This window comes from Bidens hawaiensis, unplaced genomic scaffold, assembly GCF_021521415.1.
Source record: "Bidens hawaiensis isolate Kalapana, Puna unplaced genomic scaffold, B.hawaiensis_p1.1 tig00022328_1, whole genome shotgun sequence".
Taxonomy (NCBI): Eukaryota; Viridiplantae; Streptophyta; class Magnoliopsida; order Asterales; family Asteraceae; genus Bidens; species Bidens hawaiensis.
Genome location: NW_027493477.1, coordinates 166,687 through 186,380, shown reverse-complemented (window position 1 = coordinate 186,380; position 19,694 = coordinate 166,687). Strand labels below are relative to the sequence as shown.

General features: G+C 32.0%; 2 protein-coding genes across 2 annotated transcripts; both read left to right on the top strand.

Annotated features, from left to right (window-relative positions):
* The first annotated feature begins 383 nt into the window (after positions 1-383).
* On the top strand, positions 384-4,495 carry LOC143565401 (calcineurin B-like protein 2). The gene is made up of 9 exons (XM_077052385.1): positions 384-475; positions 568-728; positions 1,537-1,619; positions 1,708-1,767; positions 1,943-2,051; positions 2,606-2,658; positions 2,918-2,998; positions 3,612-3,724; positions 4,337-4,495. The coding sequence occupies exons 2-9, from the start codon at positions 605-607 to the stop codon at positions 4,392-4,394; spliced, it is 681 nt and encodes a 226-aa protein (XP_076908500.1). The 5' UTR covers positions 384-475; positions 568-604; the 3' UTR covers positions 4,395-4,495.
* A 2,137-nt stretch (positions 4,496-6,632) lies between these two features.
* On the top strand, positions 6,633-9,530 carry LOC143565393 (peptidyl-prolyl cis-trans isomerase FKBP16-1, chloroplastic-like). Its single transcript, XM_077052378.1, has 8 exons — positions 6,633-6,709; positions 7,452-7,628; positions 7,730-7,764; positions 7,968-8,061; positions 8,153-8,213; positions 8,625-8,670; positions 9,040-9,110; positions 9,439-9,530. The coding sequence occupies exons 1-8, from the start codon at positions 6,660-6,662 to the stop codon at positions 9,514-9,516; spliced, it is 612 nt and encodes a 203-aa protein (XP_076908493.1). The 5' UTR covers positions 6,633-6,659; the 3' UTR covers positions 9,517-9,530.
* Positions 9,531-19,694: the final 10,164 nt, after the last annotated feature.

Sequence of the window (19,694 nt, the reverse complement as noted above, 5' to 3'; positions counted from 1 at the left end):
TGTTATATTGTTATTTATGAAAATCGATATGTTTTATTTGATGAATCATGGGAAATTTGTCTTGAAACTAAATTCACACGACACACATATTCTCCATAGGTCATAACTCGTGCAATTAATTAAGGTCAGTATATCTTACATGATATCTATTAACCTAATTTGTGCAACACCCGTATGTGATCATCCCTCATGTAATTAATGAAAATCAGTATGCTTTACTTGATAAATCATGTGAAATCTATCTCCAAACTAAATTCAAACGAAACACATGTTCTCTATACGCCAGCACTAATGTAATTCATGAAGGCTATTATTATTATTATTATTATTATAATTTTTGGGTAGAGTGAATGCTATTGTAGCAAGGTTTACTGATAAGATTTTTCTCATTTCTGACAGTTATAAGTTGATTGCTCCTTCTTATCAAGTGATTTTTGAACTTTAAATCACATCAGCAATAGGAAATGGTCAAAAGGTTATTTCTGTCCTTTCATTTGTTCCGTTCCTGTTTACATGTTTTTCAAAATGTTAAAATGACTTGACAATCATTTTCTTTTTTAAATTCAGGTGCAAGTATGGATCATTTTAATGTGCAACTGGTAACATGTCTCAGTGTTTAGAGGGGGTCAGGCACTTGTTTGCTTCCCTGCTACACTGCTGTGATCTTGAATTGTATAAACAATCAAGAGGCCTTGAAGATCCTGAAATTCTAGCTAGAGAGACAGTGTGTATGCAACTATACTAAATCATCACTTTGCAATTTTAATACTTCTGTTTAGAATTAAAATGAATATTAAACCAATAAAGTTGTCCATAAAGTTAACTAAAGATCTCTAATTTGACAATGTGGGGAACATGTTTTTTTCCCTCTCATCAAAAGGAGTGAAAGTTCAAATCTTGACAAAATTTCAGGAGTGAGTTCAATTTTTATTATTTGACAGTGAAATCAAGAAAGGTAACCAAAGATCCTGAATTCGGTTCCTATAATGTAAAACATTTGCCAAAGCTTGAACTTGTCCTTCTATATCAGTCAAATGTTGAACCCTTACTCCTTTTGATGAGAGATAATTTCTTATCTCCGACTTGGTGTCATTTTGTAATCGGTAATTTTTACATTTCTATACAAAGTTTAATATTATTTCTAAATTTAAAATGTATTTATATATAAATTTTCATTTTTGACAGCCTGTTTGTTGCATACAAATGACTCAAATGGGACATAGTCATCTTTTTAGTGACTAAGATGTGCATAAAACTGTACAATGACTAAAATGAGATGAACAAGTGCATTGGTACATTATGCATAAAACACAAATTGTGGTAAGAAAATGTTAACATATATAGGCTGATTTCCCGTAAAGCAAATAAACAAAATCTGCTTATTATAAATGCTTTCTCTGTACTAAGACCTGTATTAATGATCGTAGACGGTATTTTAGAAACAGTTAAGCTAATCATACTAAATTTGTCTTTGCTTAATTCATGATGCCATGATGGACGTCATACTGAAAAAAAGTTATTATTTTCTTAATGCAGTTAGTGTAAGTGAAATTGAGGCACTTTATGAGTTATTTAAGAAGATAAGCAGTGCAGTTATTGATGACGGGCTAATTAATAAGGTAAAGATATTGATGCTCCTTCATTTTATTCTCCATGATTGTTTTATATTTGCAAGTTGAAAGAATCTAACTTTGATACCCATTGCAGGAGGAGTTCCAGCTGGCATTGTTTAAGACAAATAAAAAAGAAAGCTTGTTTTCTGATCGGGTATCTTTTCTTTAGTAACCACTTAATTTTCTCATAATATATGTTATATTAAATGATTATCAGCAGTAGTAGGTTTTCCAATAATAATACTTTCAAGAAGCAAATGTGATACATATTATGGCATGGATTGGTTATTGAGAAGTATGTTTGACCTTATATTATTGGCCAACTCCAGGTGTTTGACCTGTTTGATACGAAGCATAATGGAATCCTGGGCTTTGAGGAGTTTGCTCGTGCACTCTCAGTATTTCATCCTAATGCCCCTATTGATGATAAAATTGAATGTAAGTTTAAATGTTTTTTTATAGATACATATAATATATATACATGCATCTATATATGTACACACATTGGTTAGAACTGTAAGAACTAATCAACATTATGTATTTGAATCATATAAGCCAACAAATTCACAATTATCTCTCTATTGATATATTTGATAAAATTTTGAAGCCTTCTCCATAGAAATTTTTTATAAAATTTTGAAGTATTCTCCATTGAAGGAAGTCGACAAATTCATATTTATACACGTGCATCTGGATGAGACCTTGACGCACAAATATGAATTTGTCGACTTCATTGCTTCAAACTTTTATCAACACTTCAGTGGATAATGGATATATAAAATTCTGAAATTTTAAATTGTCACTCATATGAATTAAATTATAGATTTTGTTAAGTTCTTGCGGATTCTTTTCTTACTTTATCGCGATTATACAAACACGCAAAAGAAACAAAACAAAATGTCTCTCTTCTTTTAGATGTGTGTGTGTGTGTGTGAATATGCGATATATTGTATGATCAAGAATCTTATTATTCTTTCCTTTTCTATTTGCAGTTTCCTTTCAGCTTTATGATCTCAAGCAGCAAGGTTTCATAGAGAGGCAAGAGGTGAAATCTTTTTCTAGATGAAAATTTTAACATCCTAAAATACTCTTCTTTTTTAACAAATAAAAAATGTCATTTGATTCACTGTATCTAATCATGTATCTATAAACTCCGTGAATTTTCTCTAGATTTAATAGTTGACTATTTATTTGTAGGAAAACAATTGACGTTGATGTTGTAGTTCAATTGCCTATTTGATACATTTAAGATATTTAAACTATAGTCAACATACTAATCATTTGGTCAACTTCTCATTATAAAGGTAAAGCAAATGGTGGTAGCTACACTTGCTGAATCAGGCATGAATCTTTCAGATGATGTCATCGAGAGCATCATCGACAAGGTACTTTATCTGATCCTTTCTTCTTTTGGCTCCAAACTTGCTTTAATATTTAGGGTTTAGCAATATTGAAATTGCTTATTCGCTAGACGCACGGGATCAATCAGTCAAAAGGTAGGAGACATGATGGATTAATATTGTTATTAGTCTTTTCCAATGTTTTAGGAGAGATGCCCACCCGTTTAATAAATGAGTGGTGTTCACTGTTCGTGTTGATCTATTTAATCCGTTTAAATAGGCAGGTTCACCCACCAACACATTCTTTAATCCAATTTTTGAATTTCATAAACATCTAAGATTTATTAAATATTCATATCAAAATATTGTAATATCACAATTTAGAAGGTTGTAAACACCTGAGTCCTTCACGACTTTTGCACCATTTGACTCGTTTTCCTTTATTTCTTTTCTGGTTTATATTTTTTGACCCGTTTTCAGTAACATAGAACTCAAATTGACCAACTAATAAAAGGGGCGAGTTAACTCCCTCGTCCCCTCATGGTATCAAGAAGGTGGAAATGAGTTTTGCAAATGGAAATGGTTATCATATATAAATATCCATTTTTTGCAAGGTATCTTGCACATAATAATAACAAGCATGAAATTCCTGTTATAGACATTTGAGGAAGCTGATACAAAACATGATGGGAAGATTGACAAAGAAGAATGGAGGAGTCTTGTGCTGCGACATCCATCGCTTTTAAAAAATATGACGCTTCAGTATCTCAAGTAAGCTCTACTTATTATTATTATTATTATTATTATTATTATTATTATTATTATTATTTTTGGCATAAAATACCAACAGACCTTTTCATTTGACATTTGAGTCATTCACTCTTTTGTGTACACACAAGTCATTAAAATATAGAAGATGGCAGTGTCTCGTATAAATTCAACACTTTATCTCAAGTTTGACATTATGTATAAAACATTTAATACATAAAGTTAACAGTTCTTATCAAAATTACCATTTTAAAACCGGTTTTAGACCTATAAAGTGACCTAATGGACACAAAATCATCTTTTCTGACTCCTGTAAGAAACATAAGATGACTAAAAGAAGATGAGTGAAACTTTATGCTGGTACTTTGTGCAAAATACCTGTAACTGTTCAATAGATCACATGTTTTGATCGTCGTATTAAAAATATAACAATGTTCACCTTGGTACGACCCATGAATGAAATGCAAAAGTCTTATAAGTGTTCGATAATTTGCTACAACCGTTTTAACGACTGTAACTTGGTTTCTAAAACCTTTGTAAAGTGCAAGTTGGTTTCTATTTTATTACGTCTGGTTTGTCCTTTTGATCTTAAACCTTACTTGGATTTTGATGTAGGGATATCACGACAACGTTTCCAAGCTTTGTTTTTCACTCAAGGGTAAAGGATACGTAGTCGGAGATTTGTGTGTTTCTATTGTGGTTTTGTTGTCACAAGCAGAGGTGAGTTTGTGGATAAACTTTTGGTATTTAAGGGATTTGTTTATGACTCCATTCCATTAAATTGTTGTGTTTATATGACCTCTTTATTAGACTATGGTTATTGAATAAGAATAATTGTTGGCTGCATACACCCCAGTACAGCTGTTGATATACCCACATATCATATCTATTTTTATATCTCGCCTGCATTGAAGGCTTGTACTGTACAGTATGTGGCAGTGGTACTGTGTTGTTCAATCAAACAATTTAGACCCATTAGACATGTGGAAAGTTCCAGTTGAGATCTATTGCTGCTTATTTCATATGCTATAAGTGAATACTTATTTATTAATACTAAAACAAACTACATTATATTTGAAGTGTGCAATCATTTTTGAAAAAAGCACTTTGAAAGTATCTTTTAACAAGTATAACCCGAAACTAAATACTCTTTTTAGTGTGCTTATGAATTCTAAACTATTTGGAAAAGAGACCCCTAGTAGGTTTGGGTGTGTATGTGTGTGGGTTCAAAGCGTGCCGGATTCGATGAAGAAGAGGAAATCGAATAGTGAATTGTATTCTTCATCTCTTAAAGGCTATATAAGATGTCTCATAACATAAGTCAAAACTTATGTTTTAGGGTAGCATAGCCTTAAAAATTAATAATCTTCATTTTTTTAACAACATTAATATATAACCAGCAAGTAGGTTGAAAACAACAATAATTGCACGCATACATGTATTACATGTACGTATATATGAATGTTTATATGTATAGACGTGTGTATATATGGTAACCAATTTATACCATGGGTGTCGATCGTATTAGGTTGACGGGATAATCGGGAGATGTTGAAATTGTTTCATCTAAACATGACTCATTTTTTTAATTCATGTCAAAACATAAACCTAAAACACACTCAAAATCAAGTAAACATAAACCTTGTCGTGATATCCCTACATCAAAATCCTAGGTTTAAGATCAAAAGGACAAACCAGACGTAATAGAAACCAACTTGCACTTTACAAAAGGTTTTAGAAACCAAGTTACAGTCGTTAAACGGTTGTAGCTAATTATCTAAAACACCCACTCAAAATCAAGTAACCCGAACACGACTCGTCTAACTAACAAGTATAGCGGGTGTAATCAAGTTGTAAGACCATCTCCAATAGGAGATTTGTGGCCATTTTTGATGCTTAGTTGGCATTCTTAGATTCATGCAACCATTGGAGTGTTGTATTCTTGTGATACAAATTCTTATGGAAGAATTTGATACAAGCGTGTTCTTTGCATAAAATAATGAGAAATGACAGGTGGGTTAGGAACATGGGTGGGGCCATAGTTGAATTTTATTTTAAATTAAAAAAAATGTATTAATCTTTGTTTTAACACATGTATATTTTAGAGATTTATGTATAAATATACTTCAGTAATAATATTACAAAATATAAAAATACTTTATCAATTCTAAGAAAGTAAATATTATGAACGAAAAGTATATATATTTTAATTTTTATCCCCAACACAAAATATTAAAATTTTAAAATTTTTTCCACTAATGGAAAACAAAATTATGTAACTTTTAAATTTTTATTTTTAAAATTTATTCTTTAATATGTATAAGATATAAATATCATTCTATATACTTTATAAAAATAAAATATTGGTAGGTAAAATAAATGTAAAATATTGGTAGGTAAAATAAATGTAAAAGATGGCGGTGATACGGAAATGTTTTTGGGTTTCCTTATTGGGGAGGTTTTTTAGATATTTTGAAGAATGAGTACTTTTCTGATGTGACAGCTGCCTGGGCATGCTAATGGGTGTTTTTGGGTTGCCTTATTGGTGATGGTCTAATCGTATTTATTACTCGTAAACGGGGCTGAATTGTTTGATTAAACATGTTGACAAGACAAACTGTGTAAATTAAATAGGCTAAACAAGTCAACGCAAACACGATCTACTTATTAAATAAGTTAAGATATGATAACCCAAAGGCTGATTATTTTTGTATCACGTCGGAAATTGCGTTTCGCAGCAACACAAACCACTTTAGACAAGAAAGGAAACAAAAATGAAAGATGAATGTTAGTGAAGGGGTAGTTTGTGTCACATATATAAAATTTGAACGCCCACAAAACAATTATCCTTTGCATCCACTTATCCAATTGCCTGGTTGCATCCCAGACAGAGGCCGTTAGTTAGTTAGTTAGTTAGTTGGTTAATCTGGAGTGAGCTATGGAATCTTTTAGATTCCAAACCCTAATCAGCGTGTCCAATACTCAATGGTATCATTTTTTTTCTCTAATTTATTAAACACTAGGATCAATGAAATGATAGAATTTGAAGCAACATTGTTTACTAGATCAGGTTGATGCCCTGGCTAAGAGGTGTTAATTGTTTGGTATTTGTGTTGGTAATTCCGGACTGTGTTCACAAGTTGTTGAATATGGGAGGACAGTTGACAAGTTGGTCAACTTAGTTTAGTTTCCTAATTGTAACATAATTAGTATGGTAATGTCTTCGTCGCCAAGTGAGTGTGAGATTATTAATATAGGGCTTGGTTAGAGGCTTTAGATGTGTGATCAATAGAGAATTATTGTAACGAGTTTTTGAGTCAGTTTTCTCTTGCAATAATAACGTGCTGATTTATCCTGTGCCTTGAATTTGCTGATGAGTAATGCATATGTCTAGTTGTAAAATTTACTAATTGATCTTCTAGCTAAATTGAATTGATGCAAAATAATTAGTTCCTGTCAAGCCCTGCTTTTTTATTAGATATGCTTCAGTGACAACTATAACTATGAGCTAATTGAGTGCAAATGGGACTATCTCAAGCAACATTTACTGCTGAATTTGCCAGTGTTTGATTTCATACACCTAACCATGATTTATTTTGACCAAAAGGCCATTACAGTTAATGACGGTTATAGGTCACTGGCTCTTATAATTTATAAAATTTTAGTTGTGTTTCATTAGCATGAAATTAGTCGATTTTAAAATTTAGCCTACATTGTGTCAAGGACACAGTTTTCCTAGACCTGGTGAAACCAAGAATCATGCAGTCCAAAAGTCAACCTTTCAGTTACCGACAAGCAAAGTGATTCCAAGAAGGCTGCTTTTGCACTCATCTGGATTCATACCAGTTTTATTGAGTGGTTCTCTCGTTGCTGAAGCCCTCGAGACGAATGAACCTGAGGTTATTCGGTGTGTGTTGTATAAAGTTGTTTACTTCAGTTTATCAGAAGCTTCACCAACTATTTTTTTGTTATTTATTTTCAAATTCTATATGAATTGGAAGCATTCAGGACCCAGAAGCTTGATAGCGGTGTGCGAATACAAGGTAATTTCTTATTTTTATTCATCATTCGGGTGGTTTATGTAATTTTGAACTTTTAATTGGTTAATAAGTCATTTTATATATCTTCAAAACGGGCCTGCAGCTATCATGCACATACCCGTATGATTGCAAACCAAACACCACCTAAACCTTGCATTTTATGCAGAAGCTAAAACTATAATACTTCATTGTGTTTTTCTCTGTAGACATAGTTGATGGGGAAGGTAAAGAGGCTCGTGAAGGAGATACGGTTGAAGTCAACTATGTCTGTCGGCGGTCAAACGGATATTTTGTACACAGGTAGGTGCTCCTGGATATTATCATGTTGATTTGTTTTATCGTTATTCATTGGTGTTACAAGTTCAATAATTCTTTTGTAAAAAATTTGCAGTACTGTGGATCAATTTAGCGGAGAAAGTTCCCCGGTTATACTTGTTCTAAATGAGAAAGAGGTAATGTCATGCCAGCACTAATTCTTGCTTTTTGATGGTTACCAGTTGAGGTGTCAATTTTGAATTTATGACCCATTTATCTCAAATGGGTCATTTTGGATTTTGTATTAAAATAAGCCGTTCAAAGAACTTATAAGTTATAATTATCAAAACAGATCGAAAAAGTTATTATAACTAATTACCAAAAACGACCACCGCTGGAAATATACTGCTATTTATGACATTTTCCCATTGTTGTAATGATATTGTTTTTGTAATTTTTATTAACGCATTAATAGTTAATTAAAAAGTGGACAAGAAGGTGTTCAGATGAATTTAGCTTGAAAATTGTAAAAAAGTTGACACATCTCTTTATTGGAAACAAAAGGATTATTTTTGTGTGACTGATATAGTAGTTGTTTAAATTGGCAGATTATAAAGGGTTTGAAAGAAGTCATAGTTGGAATGAAGGCTGGAGGTATGTTACTTTTAATTTTGCACTTGTTATTTTAGCACTGTTCTGTAATTTATATAGAATAACAATGGCCCACAATGCATGAAAACTTGCCTAATTTATTAACAATGAAAGCTAGGTTTAATGAAAACTTACCTACTTCATTAACACCCTCAAACCCAGCCCCTACCAAAAAAAAAAATTAATAATAATAAATTAGTTTTTTGGTCTCTCAAAATCTTAGAATGTTATGAATTTTGTATTCTTGTCTCTTGAACAGAAGTTACATTTGATGTTCTTAGTATTTACAGTTTCGAAAGAGATAGATTGTTAGACTAATTTAAACTTTGTTTTTATGGTCTCCCGGTTAACCTATGATTCATTATATTTCAGGTAAGAGAAGGGCACTAATACCTTCTTCTGTAGGATATGTCAATGAGAATTTGGGACCAATTCCAGATGAGGTTTGCCCATATTATTACATTATTAGTCACTTATAAGTTATAAGTACACCAGTTGACATGAGTCACATTTTAATTAAATTGTTATTTTGTAAGGCAAATGTTTTAAAACCGAAGGTGACAATTTTGACTCGGCATATGAGTTTGTTGATATGGGCTTGTGTTTGATCTCAAACGGGTTAAGTAATGAATAGTTACTTGAGACCTACACTATCTTGCTATCTCTACTTAAACACATAACAAAGTAGAATAACATGGCGAAAAAAGGAAGTAATGGCATTCATTATGAACAACTTTTTATATAAATTGTGACTCATGTTGTTTGTTGCAGTTTGGTCCTCGACGCAGCCTTTTGTCTCATGTTAAGGAGCCCTTGATATTCGAGGTGCAACTCCTCAAGGTTTTATGAGTGTAAGCATGTTTTGTATGCAGCTATAATGTGGTCAAGCATATTGACATTCAACCTGTTACATTGTTTTCAACTGATGATGAAATGGTAATCACTTGATTTATAATCACATACGGGTCAAACCCGAACACCGCCCGAACCATAATGTAACATATTGATAGCGAATTAGCGGTTGCCATTTTAGCCATGATTTATGCAGGCCCCTTCTTCCAATGCAAGTTAATGTAATGGGCCCACAGCCTTTGTTCCGGCCCCCCTTTTGTTAGGTGTGCAATATCATGTTAATGGGCCAGATTTTAGTACGGTCTTTCTTTATCGCGTTGTAGGGATAGACCTAACGCCTAATTGAAAATGAATCGAGTTATTAATCGTGTTATAAAAGGCCTTGTGACCTTGTCCTAAGGAGGAAGAGAATTGTAGTTGTATGCAGAATTGCAGATGTATTTTAATAGGTCACATAATATCTCAATATTGTACGTTAATAAAAATCTTTTTTTATGAAAAGGATGTATTGCTTTAAAAAGTTATAATATGTAATTGTATTTGGGAACAAAGAATATGATAAATAACATTGTGTATAGATTTAAAATTTTTTTCTTCTTATTTATTGTTTTGCATGTGTTTAAAATATTTATTCGATATTACAAAATTTTATTGAGACATGACACGAATAATCATGTTTGTGTTGTCATATTTAATCCGTTTAATATGTCTGGATTGATATTTTAACACGTTTAATTAGATGAGCAGTGTTCATGTTAACATGTTTAACTCGTTTAGTTAAACACATCAACCCATATTTGACTCATGTAATTCATTTTTATAAACTTTTAATCCCATATATGGCACGTTTATAACTTGAATGCATATCAACCCGTTTGACTCGTTTGGATAAATGGGTTACACGTGTCATCTTCAAGTTACACAAATTCAAATGCGTTTGAACCAAGGTTGATGTTTTGTATACGAGTAAATATTTGAGTTGTGTTCAAGTTTAATGATTGAAATGATTAACTCGAAGTTGATTTAACTCCACACGCTAATCCGATACAATTGACAACTTATGGTGATTATGTTGGTGATTTTGGTGTTGTCGACTCTTTTGGTTAATTGAGATTCACTTAAGACCAAAAGGAAAACATAAATATACATTGATATGAGTTAGGAAGCGTGAGTTACACATTCGTTCATGGCTGCTATTATTTCAGGCATCGATGAACCTGGAGGTTCCCTTTGATGCTCACGATAGAAAATCGCTACCGGAAATTGCTTTGAATTTGCATGATTGATGAAAATTACATGAAAACTAAACATCAATCGTGAATAATTATCAGTGCTAATGATCAGTAGTAAGTTACACAACAGTTAATTACGAAACACCAATTAATCAATCTTAATAATTACGTTGACATGTTCAAAGACCCCAAAACCTTAATTTAAAATAAATTTAGGAAGTTGACGTTCATTCAAACCGGCTTTCATATTAAACCTAAATGTTTATGATTATGATGTATAAAATACTTGTTAGACCCCTCAATCAAGGATGGATTAAGACATAAATTTTCATTAGGAAACATTGATGTTGACTTGTCCATCTTGTTCGGTAATTTGTTGTTTCATTTTCTGCCGTATGTTTATCCCACTTTCATTATTATATTTTATTTCATAATAGAGTTTGTAATATTTATATTGTATTAATATAACATTATGTGTGTGATAAGTGTAAAACGAGGTGGATGTGATGACGTGGAAGTACACATCTTTGATATTTCTTTGTTGTAAAAGACAGAATGTGTCGCGTTGTTTGGTAGTTGGTACCATGTTAATATCTATTTACGAATTTGATATACATAAAATTTTTAATGATGATTTATGGAGTTGGGCTTTCCTTTTCTTTTCTTTTTTATTATTTAACGCATAGTTATTATTATTTTTCAATAAAAGTACAACTTTAATAAGACGAGTTAAACTTTTCTGAACATCAATCTTTTGACATTTACAGACTTCCATCAAGATAGCCATTACACCATTGAAGGATAATATTACAAAATTAGACGATTTCTTGAGTTTTGAGAGATCGAACAAGACCAATTCGAAATCCTAATGAAGTGTAGAATCAAAGTGAAGATATTTGAAATACGTCTCTAAAAGAGATCATTGTGGTAAAGTGGTATGTCGTCCCAACTAAGTAGTTGTGGGTTCAAATCCTATGGAGAGTGCAAGTATCAAGTATGGTAGTTTTAGGAATAGAGTAGAGCGTGTGTTAGTGTTTATCGGTAAAAAAAGTATCCAAATGCAATAATTATGTTAACAAATCCCTCTTATTATTTTAAGATTTTTTTTTCCAAATCCGAAACATAAAAATAAACTAGGTTGATACATAATAACACTCCTACATATCTTAGGATGACTAGGAATTCGATTTGTGGTGCCTGGCAGAAGATCTATAAAATTGGTAAAAGTTTCACCTCTTTAGGCATTGACTTGGCTGGTTCGTTTATAAGACAAGTGGGTGTTTGTAACAAAACTAGATTTTGGTTAGACGTTTGGCTGGGTAGATTTGCCTTAAAGATTTGTTCCCTATTTTGTATAAGCGTGAAGTGAAGAAAAGTTGTTTTGTGTGTGAAAGGGTTAAGTTGTTCGGGTCGGGGATGACTCAATTAGAGTGGGTTTGGTCTACATCTTCTCTTCCGTCTGATGCTCGTATGGATATTGAAGACTTAACAGAAATGGTGTCACTATACATGTTTCATTTTGGGAAGGATGACACTTGGAGATGGGGTGGCGATGCATCGGAAAATTCTCGGTTCAATCCTTGAGAAGGGTTGTAGCTGCAAAGGTTTATGGGATGGATCCGCTTACTCTGATTACTTGGGAAGGTTGGATTCCGATTAAAATAAACTGTTTCATTTGGAGAGTTTTACTAAACAAAATTCCGGTGGCGGTTAATCTAATCGCTAGAGGTTTGGCTTCAATCACTCCGGGTTGCTCGGGTTGTTCGTTATCGCATGAATCGCCACTCCATGTTTTTCTTGATTGCGTTCGAGTGAAACAGGTGTGGAGGGCAGTTTCTATATGGTGTGGTTGGGACCTGACAGGTCTTGACTCGTTCTACCACTTGCTCGAGGTTGGTTCACAACCGTCTTCTTTTTCCCGAAAAGAGGATTCTTTTGGCAATTATTTATTCCACGATTTGGTTCATTTGGAAGCAAAGGAATGCGAAAATTTTCAAAAATACAACTATCTCTACGGACATAGTTTTGGAGGAGATTAAAACTAACTTGTTTGGTTGGATTAAGTCTCACTCGCTGCACAAAGAGGTAGCTTGGAGAGTTTGGATGGAATCTCCTCTTTCTAGTTTAATGCTTTAAATTTTGTTTGATTGTTGCTTGACTGATGATTTTTCATTTATAGTTGTACTATTTGGCTGTTCTCCAGCTTCTTGCGGGAGGTTACATGCCCTTTATATCTATCCTTTGCTTTACCCCAAAAAAAAAAATATATATCTTACATCAGTTGGTGCGAGGTCTGACTTCAGAGAAAGAGTGTCGATATTAGCTTTTTAATTAAACAAATAAAAAAATATATGGTGGGATGGTAAAGGCTTAGGCCTTTGGGTGAGAGGTCCAGGGTTCAATCCCTGGCAATGATGGTTTATTGTAAATAGTAGGAGGCAATAAAAAAAAATTTTGTACATAGAATCAGACAAAACTATATCAATAAAGGAATAAGTAGCAAAAACAGGTGGCTTTTTCTTTCCATGAAAACCAGGAGAATACTTTTCTAAAGGTAGTTGTATTTTCCAGAGCTACAATTACTAAATTCAAACCAATTATGTTATGGTCACTTGTATGTTTATCTTAATAGCATGTTTTCGATCCGGGAGTGGACCATAGTATTGGGCCATCAGCCGTCTTTCGGATCCATCATGACATTAGTCTAGAAGTGGGTTTTACTCTGGTGGGTTGAACATATGGGCCCGCCTCTTTAGTGTGATTACACATATTCAGATATTCTCATCATGGTAAAATGTTATAAAATTAAAATAAATTCCCTAAAATGTCTTTTGCCTAAAGCCTCTTGTTTAGGAGGTGTCATAGGTCCATTGTTAAAGGATAAGCTAGTTAAAAGGGTACTGCTATTTAGACACCCTCTCACTCTTTAGAGAGGGTGTATATAAAAGTAAAATGTGTGTAAAATAGGTGTATAAATAGTAAAAAAGGTGTTTGAATAGAAAAACCCAGTTAAAATTCATCGCCTACTGGTAGGGATATGATGCTGATGTGACGTTTTAACTAGTCTTTACTAGTTAAACTATAATACACGACCTAATGGTATCAAGCAGTTACTTAATGATTTGTCTTTTAAGCAGGGGCGCAGCTCAGAAGGGACCGGGGGTGACCCCGGTCACTGCCGTTTTTTCCGTTAATAGGGTAAATCTCGCGATTTTTTTCGAAAATTTTTATAGGTATTAAGCGCGGTCACTGCCAATTTATTTTTCCAAAAAGTTATCGGTCACCACCAATTTTTTTTTTTAAATATAATACCCTATCGTTTGGTTTTTTTTATAAAACCTCATAATTTTTATAAACAAAAGTTATAAAATTGTAAACAACTTAGTTTTAATATAAATCAAATTTGGAGGGGCTTGTTGTAAATTGTTACATAACAAAACTTAAAAAAAAAAACAAACAGGCATTTTTAAAAAATATGCGCTCTGCTTGGCTGCTTCCCTTTTGAGTTCTGCTTCTTCCTGCCTTCCGCCTTCTGAGTTTGCCACCGACCCACCATCATCCGCCACTCATCCACCAGCCGCCACCGCCGCTCGTCCACGGTCCCCGATCCACCGCAAGGTAATAGTTTATTTTCTCTACCTTTGTGTTGTTAAACATAGTTCAAGGATTATAAAATTAGGGTTTGTAATTGTGAATTGGGGATGTGAGGAAATTAGTCAACTAAGCTTGTAATTGGTATTGTATGGTGAAATTTTACTTTAACGTACCCTATTGAATCTTCTTAACTAGGTAAATCGTGAAAAAACAAGATACAAGATATTCTTTTTTCAAAAAAAAAAGGATGATCAACAAACGAGTAAATGTCACAGAGCTTCAACTAGTGAACCGGTTAATTTTAAAGGTCGCCGAGCTGCTTTGTAATTCTTATTCTAAGGTACTCACCCCTCCTCTCGCTCTCGTATTATTATAAATATTTTAGGTCTAGTTTTTTTAATTATAAGAACAATCGTTTTTAAATGAATGAAAAATAATTAGATATATAGATGTCATATTTTGATCCGACCCGAACCACCGACACGAACCGAATCGTCAACACAAAAACTTTTAGGTCCATGACTTCGGCCAAGCTTCGCCACTGCTTTTAAGTGTGAGGGTTCAAACTACAAGATTAACATAAAATAAAAAAAACGCCGTTAAAAAAGTAACTAAAATATATTTTTATTAATTGAAATTAAAAATGTCAAAAGTATAGTCATACGTACGATTGGATGATTAGGTGTGTGAATTTATTACACGTCACAAACCTAAAACGAAGTTAACAAGTTTATATTCAGTTTAAAAGTGTTTGGGTCGGTTTTGGGTTCACACTCGCAAACATGTTTAGCTTAATAAATCGGTCTTGAGTTGACGTTACACGTTGACACATTTATTTTTTTAAGATTGATATCAACTTTTAAAATTTAAATGCATTTGTATTTTTGCTAATAAAATTTTTATTTTACGATGTTCTCACCCTAATTTTTTTTAATTAACCTGTTATCATTTCAGTTTGGAGAAAAAAAAAAGAAGAAAAAGGAGAAATTTGAGTTTGTGGGAGAAGGGTGCGTCTGTCTCTTCCGCTGATGGTCCTTGGTGTTTTTATTACGCACACTTTCTTTCTTAGGGCTTACCACCTTTTTCTCTTTCCCATCCCCCGTCACTTTCTTTCTCTCCTTTAATCTTTTTCCTTCTTTTATGCTATTTTTGTATGTAGCTTTGGAACTAAGTAGGCCTCGTCTTGTCAAGTACACCTATATCAACCACACTTACCAACTTACAATTTTAATCATTTATTATGGATCCCAAATCTTTAGATTAAATTTGTTGGTGCTATATCTGGTAATCTTCGTCTACTTAGCTACGTAAATTTAACTTTATTCTGTTTCAAACAAATTAACTAGGTAAATTTAAACTTATCTTCTAATGTATATGTCAAAATATGGATGAAATAACGATAGAATATATATATATATATAGGGGTGGAATCTAGAGAGAACTCCTTTTAAAGAGAGAACTAGAGAACTAATAAAAACTATTTTTAACTTTTTTTAAAAAAATATTTTACGATTTTTTTTTCTCCTTCTAATAAGATGATATTGTTCCTAAAAAAAACCGGCGATGTAGTGCATATGTGCACTAATGTGTATTGCATATATACGATAGTGTTTTATTGCATATAATACAACACAATTGCATTATACAACACAATTGCATTATATAATACACACTATTAAATATATGCAAATACAAACACTAATAATTGTACTCGAAACAAACTATCACATATACGTAATACAACACTAATGCACATATGCACTATATTGTTTTTTTGGTATTTTTGTATATAATATAACACTATTGCACTAATACAATACAAAAAATATATGATATTCAATATTATTGCACATATCAAAATGCACGCTAGTGCACATATGCAATAAAAAAAAAGTCGATGTATTGCATATGTGCACTACGAGTTTTTTTATTTTTTTTTTATTTTTCGAGTAAATGTTAACATAATATAAGAATAATGGCAAAAACGGAAATTTAAAAATATTTTTTTAATTAAATTAAAAACATTTCTTTATTAGTTCTCTAGTTCTCTCTTTAAGAAGGAGTTATCTCTTGATTCTCTCCTTATATATATAGAAACGGGATCAAATACATTTTATTTTTAACATGAAAACAATGAGAACCAATTTGCTGTTATTATTAGGTTTATTTTTATAAATGTTTGCTGTTATTTTTTTCGTAGTTGCTAATTTTTGTTATAAGGCATTATGAGTATTTGCTTATTTATATTCTTTTGTTATTATTAGATTTCTTGTTTTGCTGATATAAGTATTTGTTGGTATTTGTTTTTATTATTTTGTTCTTGATTTTGATTCTTTTGTTGTAATTTTTAGGTTTTTTTCTTTGTTATTATAAATAATTGTTTATGTAAATTGATATTGTAGTTGATATTGTTTCTTATGTTCTCTTTTTTTATAAATTGGTATTATTTCCTACGTTCTAATGTTAAGACTAAAATGCACATGAACCTTGTATATATATATATACAATGGTTAAATCTTCACATATATAATCTTCTACATAAATTCCAAATGCAAAATTCCCTAAAATCAACATTATGTAATTACAGAAAGTCATAATATGCCTCGATCTAATCATAGCATTTAAACTGTAGATAAATGCAACAACGAACCAAAAACAAAATAAGCATTGGCATAATCCACCTTCAATATAATTGTAATATCATCTAAGCAAGTAGCAGAGGCTTCAAATTCCTGTTAAGAAACCACTTGATATAATCAGCAATAATAACAAAACATCAATCCTCCCCTAAATTAGTACCAAATTAGCAGTGCATACTCATTTTTGTTGAAGGAAGAGAAGAACCTTCGAATATGTGTAGACCAGCAACAAAATTTTAGATTTGTTGTGTATCTTTTGTGTTTGAACATGGAATGTTGGCCGACCATGTGACACAGTAAGTTTCGAACCCAGCCGCGCCCATGGTGATTGACGTCCTTCGCTTTGTCTCTCTAAACCGGAACCCTAGATGATGATGGCTGGAGGCCTTTTGAACGATGGGACCAGTGGTGGTTCGTGGCAAAGACAAAGAAAGGGAGATATGAAACTGTAAAGCATCTAGGGCTTTTTTTAAAGGGGGAACGATTAAACTGCCATCGGTCAGTTTCAATTGGTATAAAGAATGGATCGATTGACTGCACCACTACATCATTCAATTGGCACTTAAGATTCATCAAAGAATTGATTGAGGCCGGAGTGACCAAACGCCCGTGCAATTAAATTCCAATTAATGTAATAGCATCTTATTGAGAGAGAAGGTTGGGAGGTGAAAGGGTGCCTATCTCTTTTACAAGATAATATATATATATATATATATATAATGATTCAAATAAAAATAAGGAGTCTCTTAGGAATGGTAAGAACTAACAGATTTTTTACATGTGACATTATAACCTAAAGTGAAAGAATAATTCTAGGATATTATGTTGGTTTTTGGTAATTTTAATTCTCAACCATTGATTAGCATGATCCAATAACTATGATTTATTCTTAGTCTTTATAGGAAACTATAACCCCTCCCTATATATATGTAGGGTTGAGTTCAATGGAGAAATCATATTAGTGTGAGAAGTTGAAGAAGTCATTTTAACCAATCAAAACTTTTTCTTTTTTATTTTTCATTTAATTAATCAGAAGGGTATTTATGTCAAAACTTTAATTGTTTTTTTAGTAACTAATAAATGGTTTAGCAAGTTTCAAATTACATATTTTTATTTTTTATATTCTTTTAATTAAACCACTCATCTTTATTTTTATTCAAGAAAGTGTTTTGTAACTCCAATTTGAAGAAAGTTGCACATAATTTGTTTTATATTTTTATTTTTTATAATTTATCTTCTTTTTTTTTCAAATTCTACTCAATATTATCCAATTCAAATTCAACTTGTTAAGAAAGTTTTAAATTGTAATTTTTTTTAATTTCTTTATACGTACTCTTGTAATTGTAAGTTATTAATTATTCTATGCTTCACAATTTCAAAGTTATTATCGTGAGGATAAAGAGGTTCGATCACCATAAACACTAAACCAAAAAATAACCCTACACAATATTTCACGTATAGTCTGTGTAGGGCTGGCATATATATGTAGGGTTTAAACAAAAATAGTTGTGTAGGGCTGACACGTATATGTAGGGTTTACACAATAATACTGGTTTTGTGAAGGCTTCCAATATTAGTGTAGCAACTGACAGCCGAGTGTAGGCTTAATCCATTTGAGTATGATTAATGTAGTATTACAATTTACAACTTGACCTTGTGTAGTTATCATTGAACTAATATATGGTTTGTGTAGAAAATAAAAAAAAACATTTATTTGTGATTTAAAAATGTATGTAGGATTAGGCCTACCCATGTTTCTGTAGCTTTTTTATTTCTTCATAATAACATCTATGCTATTTTAAGTTTAGAGTGCGTTCTATTTTTAGAATTTTTTAGAAGTGAATTATGACCTAAGAAATAATTATGGAACGCAGTTAATAGATGCTCGTTTCATATTTCAGTTTAAAGAAATAACCTTTTGCTTTTAAATCCATTAAAACAAAACACCTCAATATTACAAGATTGTCATTTTGCATGTAGGCCATTGATCAAACAAGATCAAGGGTTGTAATTAATTTCTCGCATTTCTCGCTCTAATTTCATTTCTTCACTGAACCATCCTATATATATATATATATACTCATCGACTGATAAGTCCAGTAAATCATTTGATTTTAATTGAGCATGGAGGTTACTGCGGATTGTGTGGGTTTTAAACAAACATGGAGATCTGTTCATAAAGTGTAATCCAATATTAGTTTCTTAGTATTTAAGATTTAACCCATTTCTCGGTATTGATTAAACCCATATATGTATAAAGTGTTGGTGTTATTAATGAACTATAAATATGAAAAAGTGGCGCATTAACAAATCTAATGGATCTTACCTCTACACTACAATGGGGTTGAGCAAGCTATCATAAAACCTAATCTTGTGTTTTTATCTAATACAACATGCATTATCCTGATGTCACTTTATGGAAGAGTTTTAGCAACGGAAAAATAATGTAAGCTTAACGTTTTGATGAAAGTTACAACGGGTGTGCATCATCTTTAAGTTTGTTTGATTTTAACGTATTATGACCATAGAATTCATGTTAATCTCATATATTCATGAGCAAATTAAACGATTTTCTTTCATTATCTAATTGATTTATGCTCCTACGGTGTAGGGAACTTTCGTGTGCAAAGCACTATTATTTAAATCGACTCAAGATTAAAACTCAAACGAACAAAATTCATTAATTCAATTTAGAAGCAGGCGAGCATTT

Coding starts and splice junctions, on each gene's coding strand:
- LOC143565393 (XM_077052378.1), top strand. CDS start 6,660: ATGGAATCTTTTAGATTCCAAACCCTAATCAGCGTGTCCAATACTCAA. Junction 6,710..7,451: donor AGCGTGTCCAATACTCAATG/GTATCATTTTTT, acceptor TCAAGGACACAG/TTTTCCTAGACCTGGTGAAA. Junction 8,214..8,624: donor TTGTTCTAAATGAGAAAGAG/GTAATGTCATGC, acceptor TTAAATTGGCAG/ATTATAAAGGGTTTGAAAGA.
- LOC143565401 (XM_077052385.1), top strand. CDS start 605: ATGTCTCAGTGTTTAGAGGGGGTCAGGCACTTGTTTGCTTCCCTGCTA. Junction 1,768..1,942: donor AAAGCTTGTTTTCTGATCGG/GTATCTTTTCTT, acceptor GGCCAACTCCAG/GTGTTTGACCTGTTTGATAC. Junction 2,052..2,605: donor TATTGATGATAAAATTGAAT/GTAAGTTTAAAT, acceptor TTCTATTTGCAG/TTTCCTTTCAGCTTTATGAT.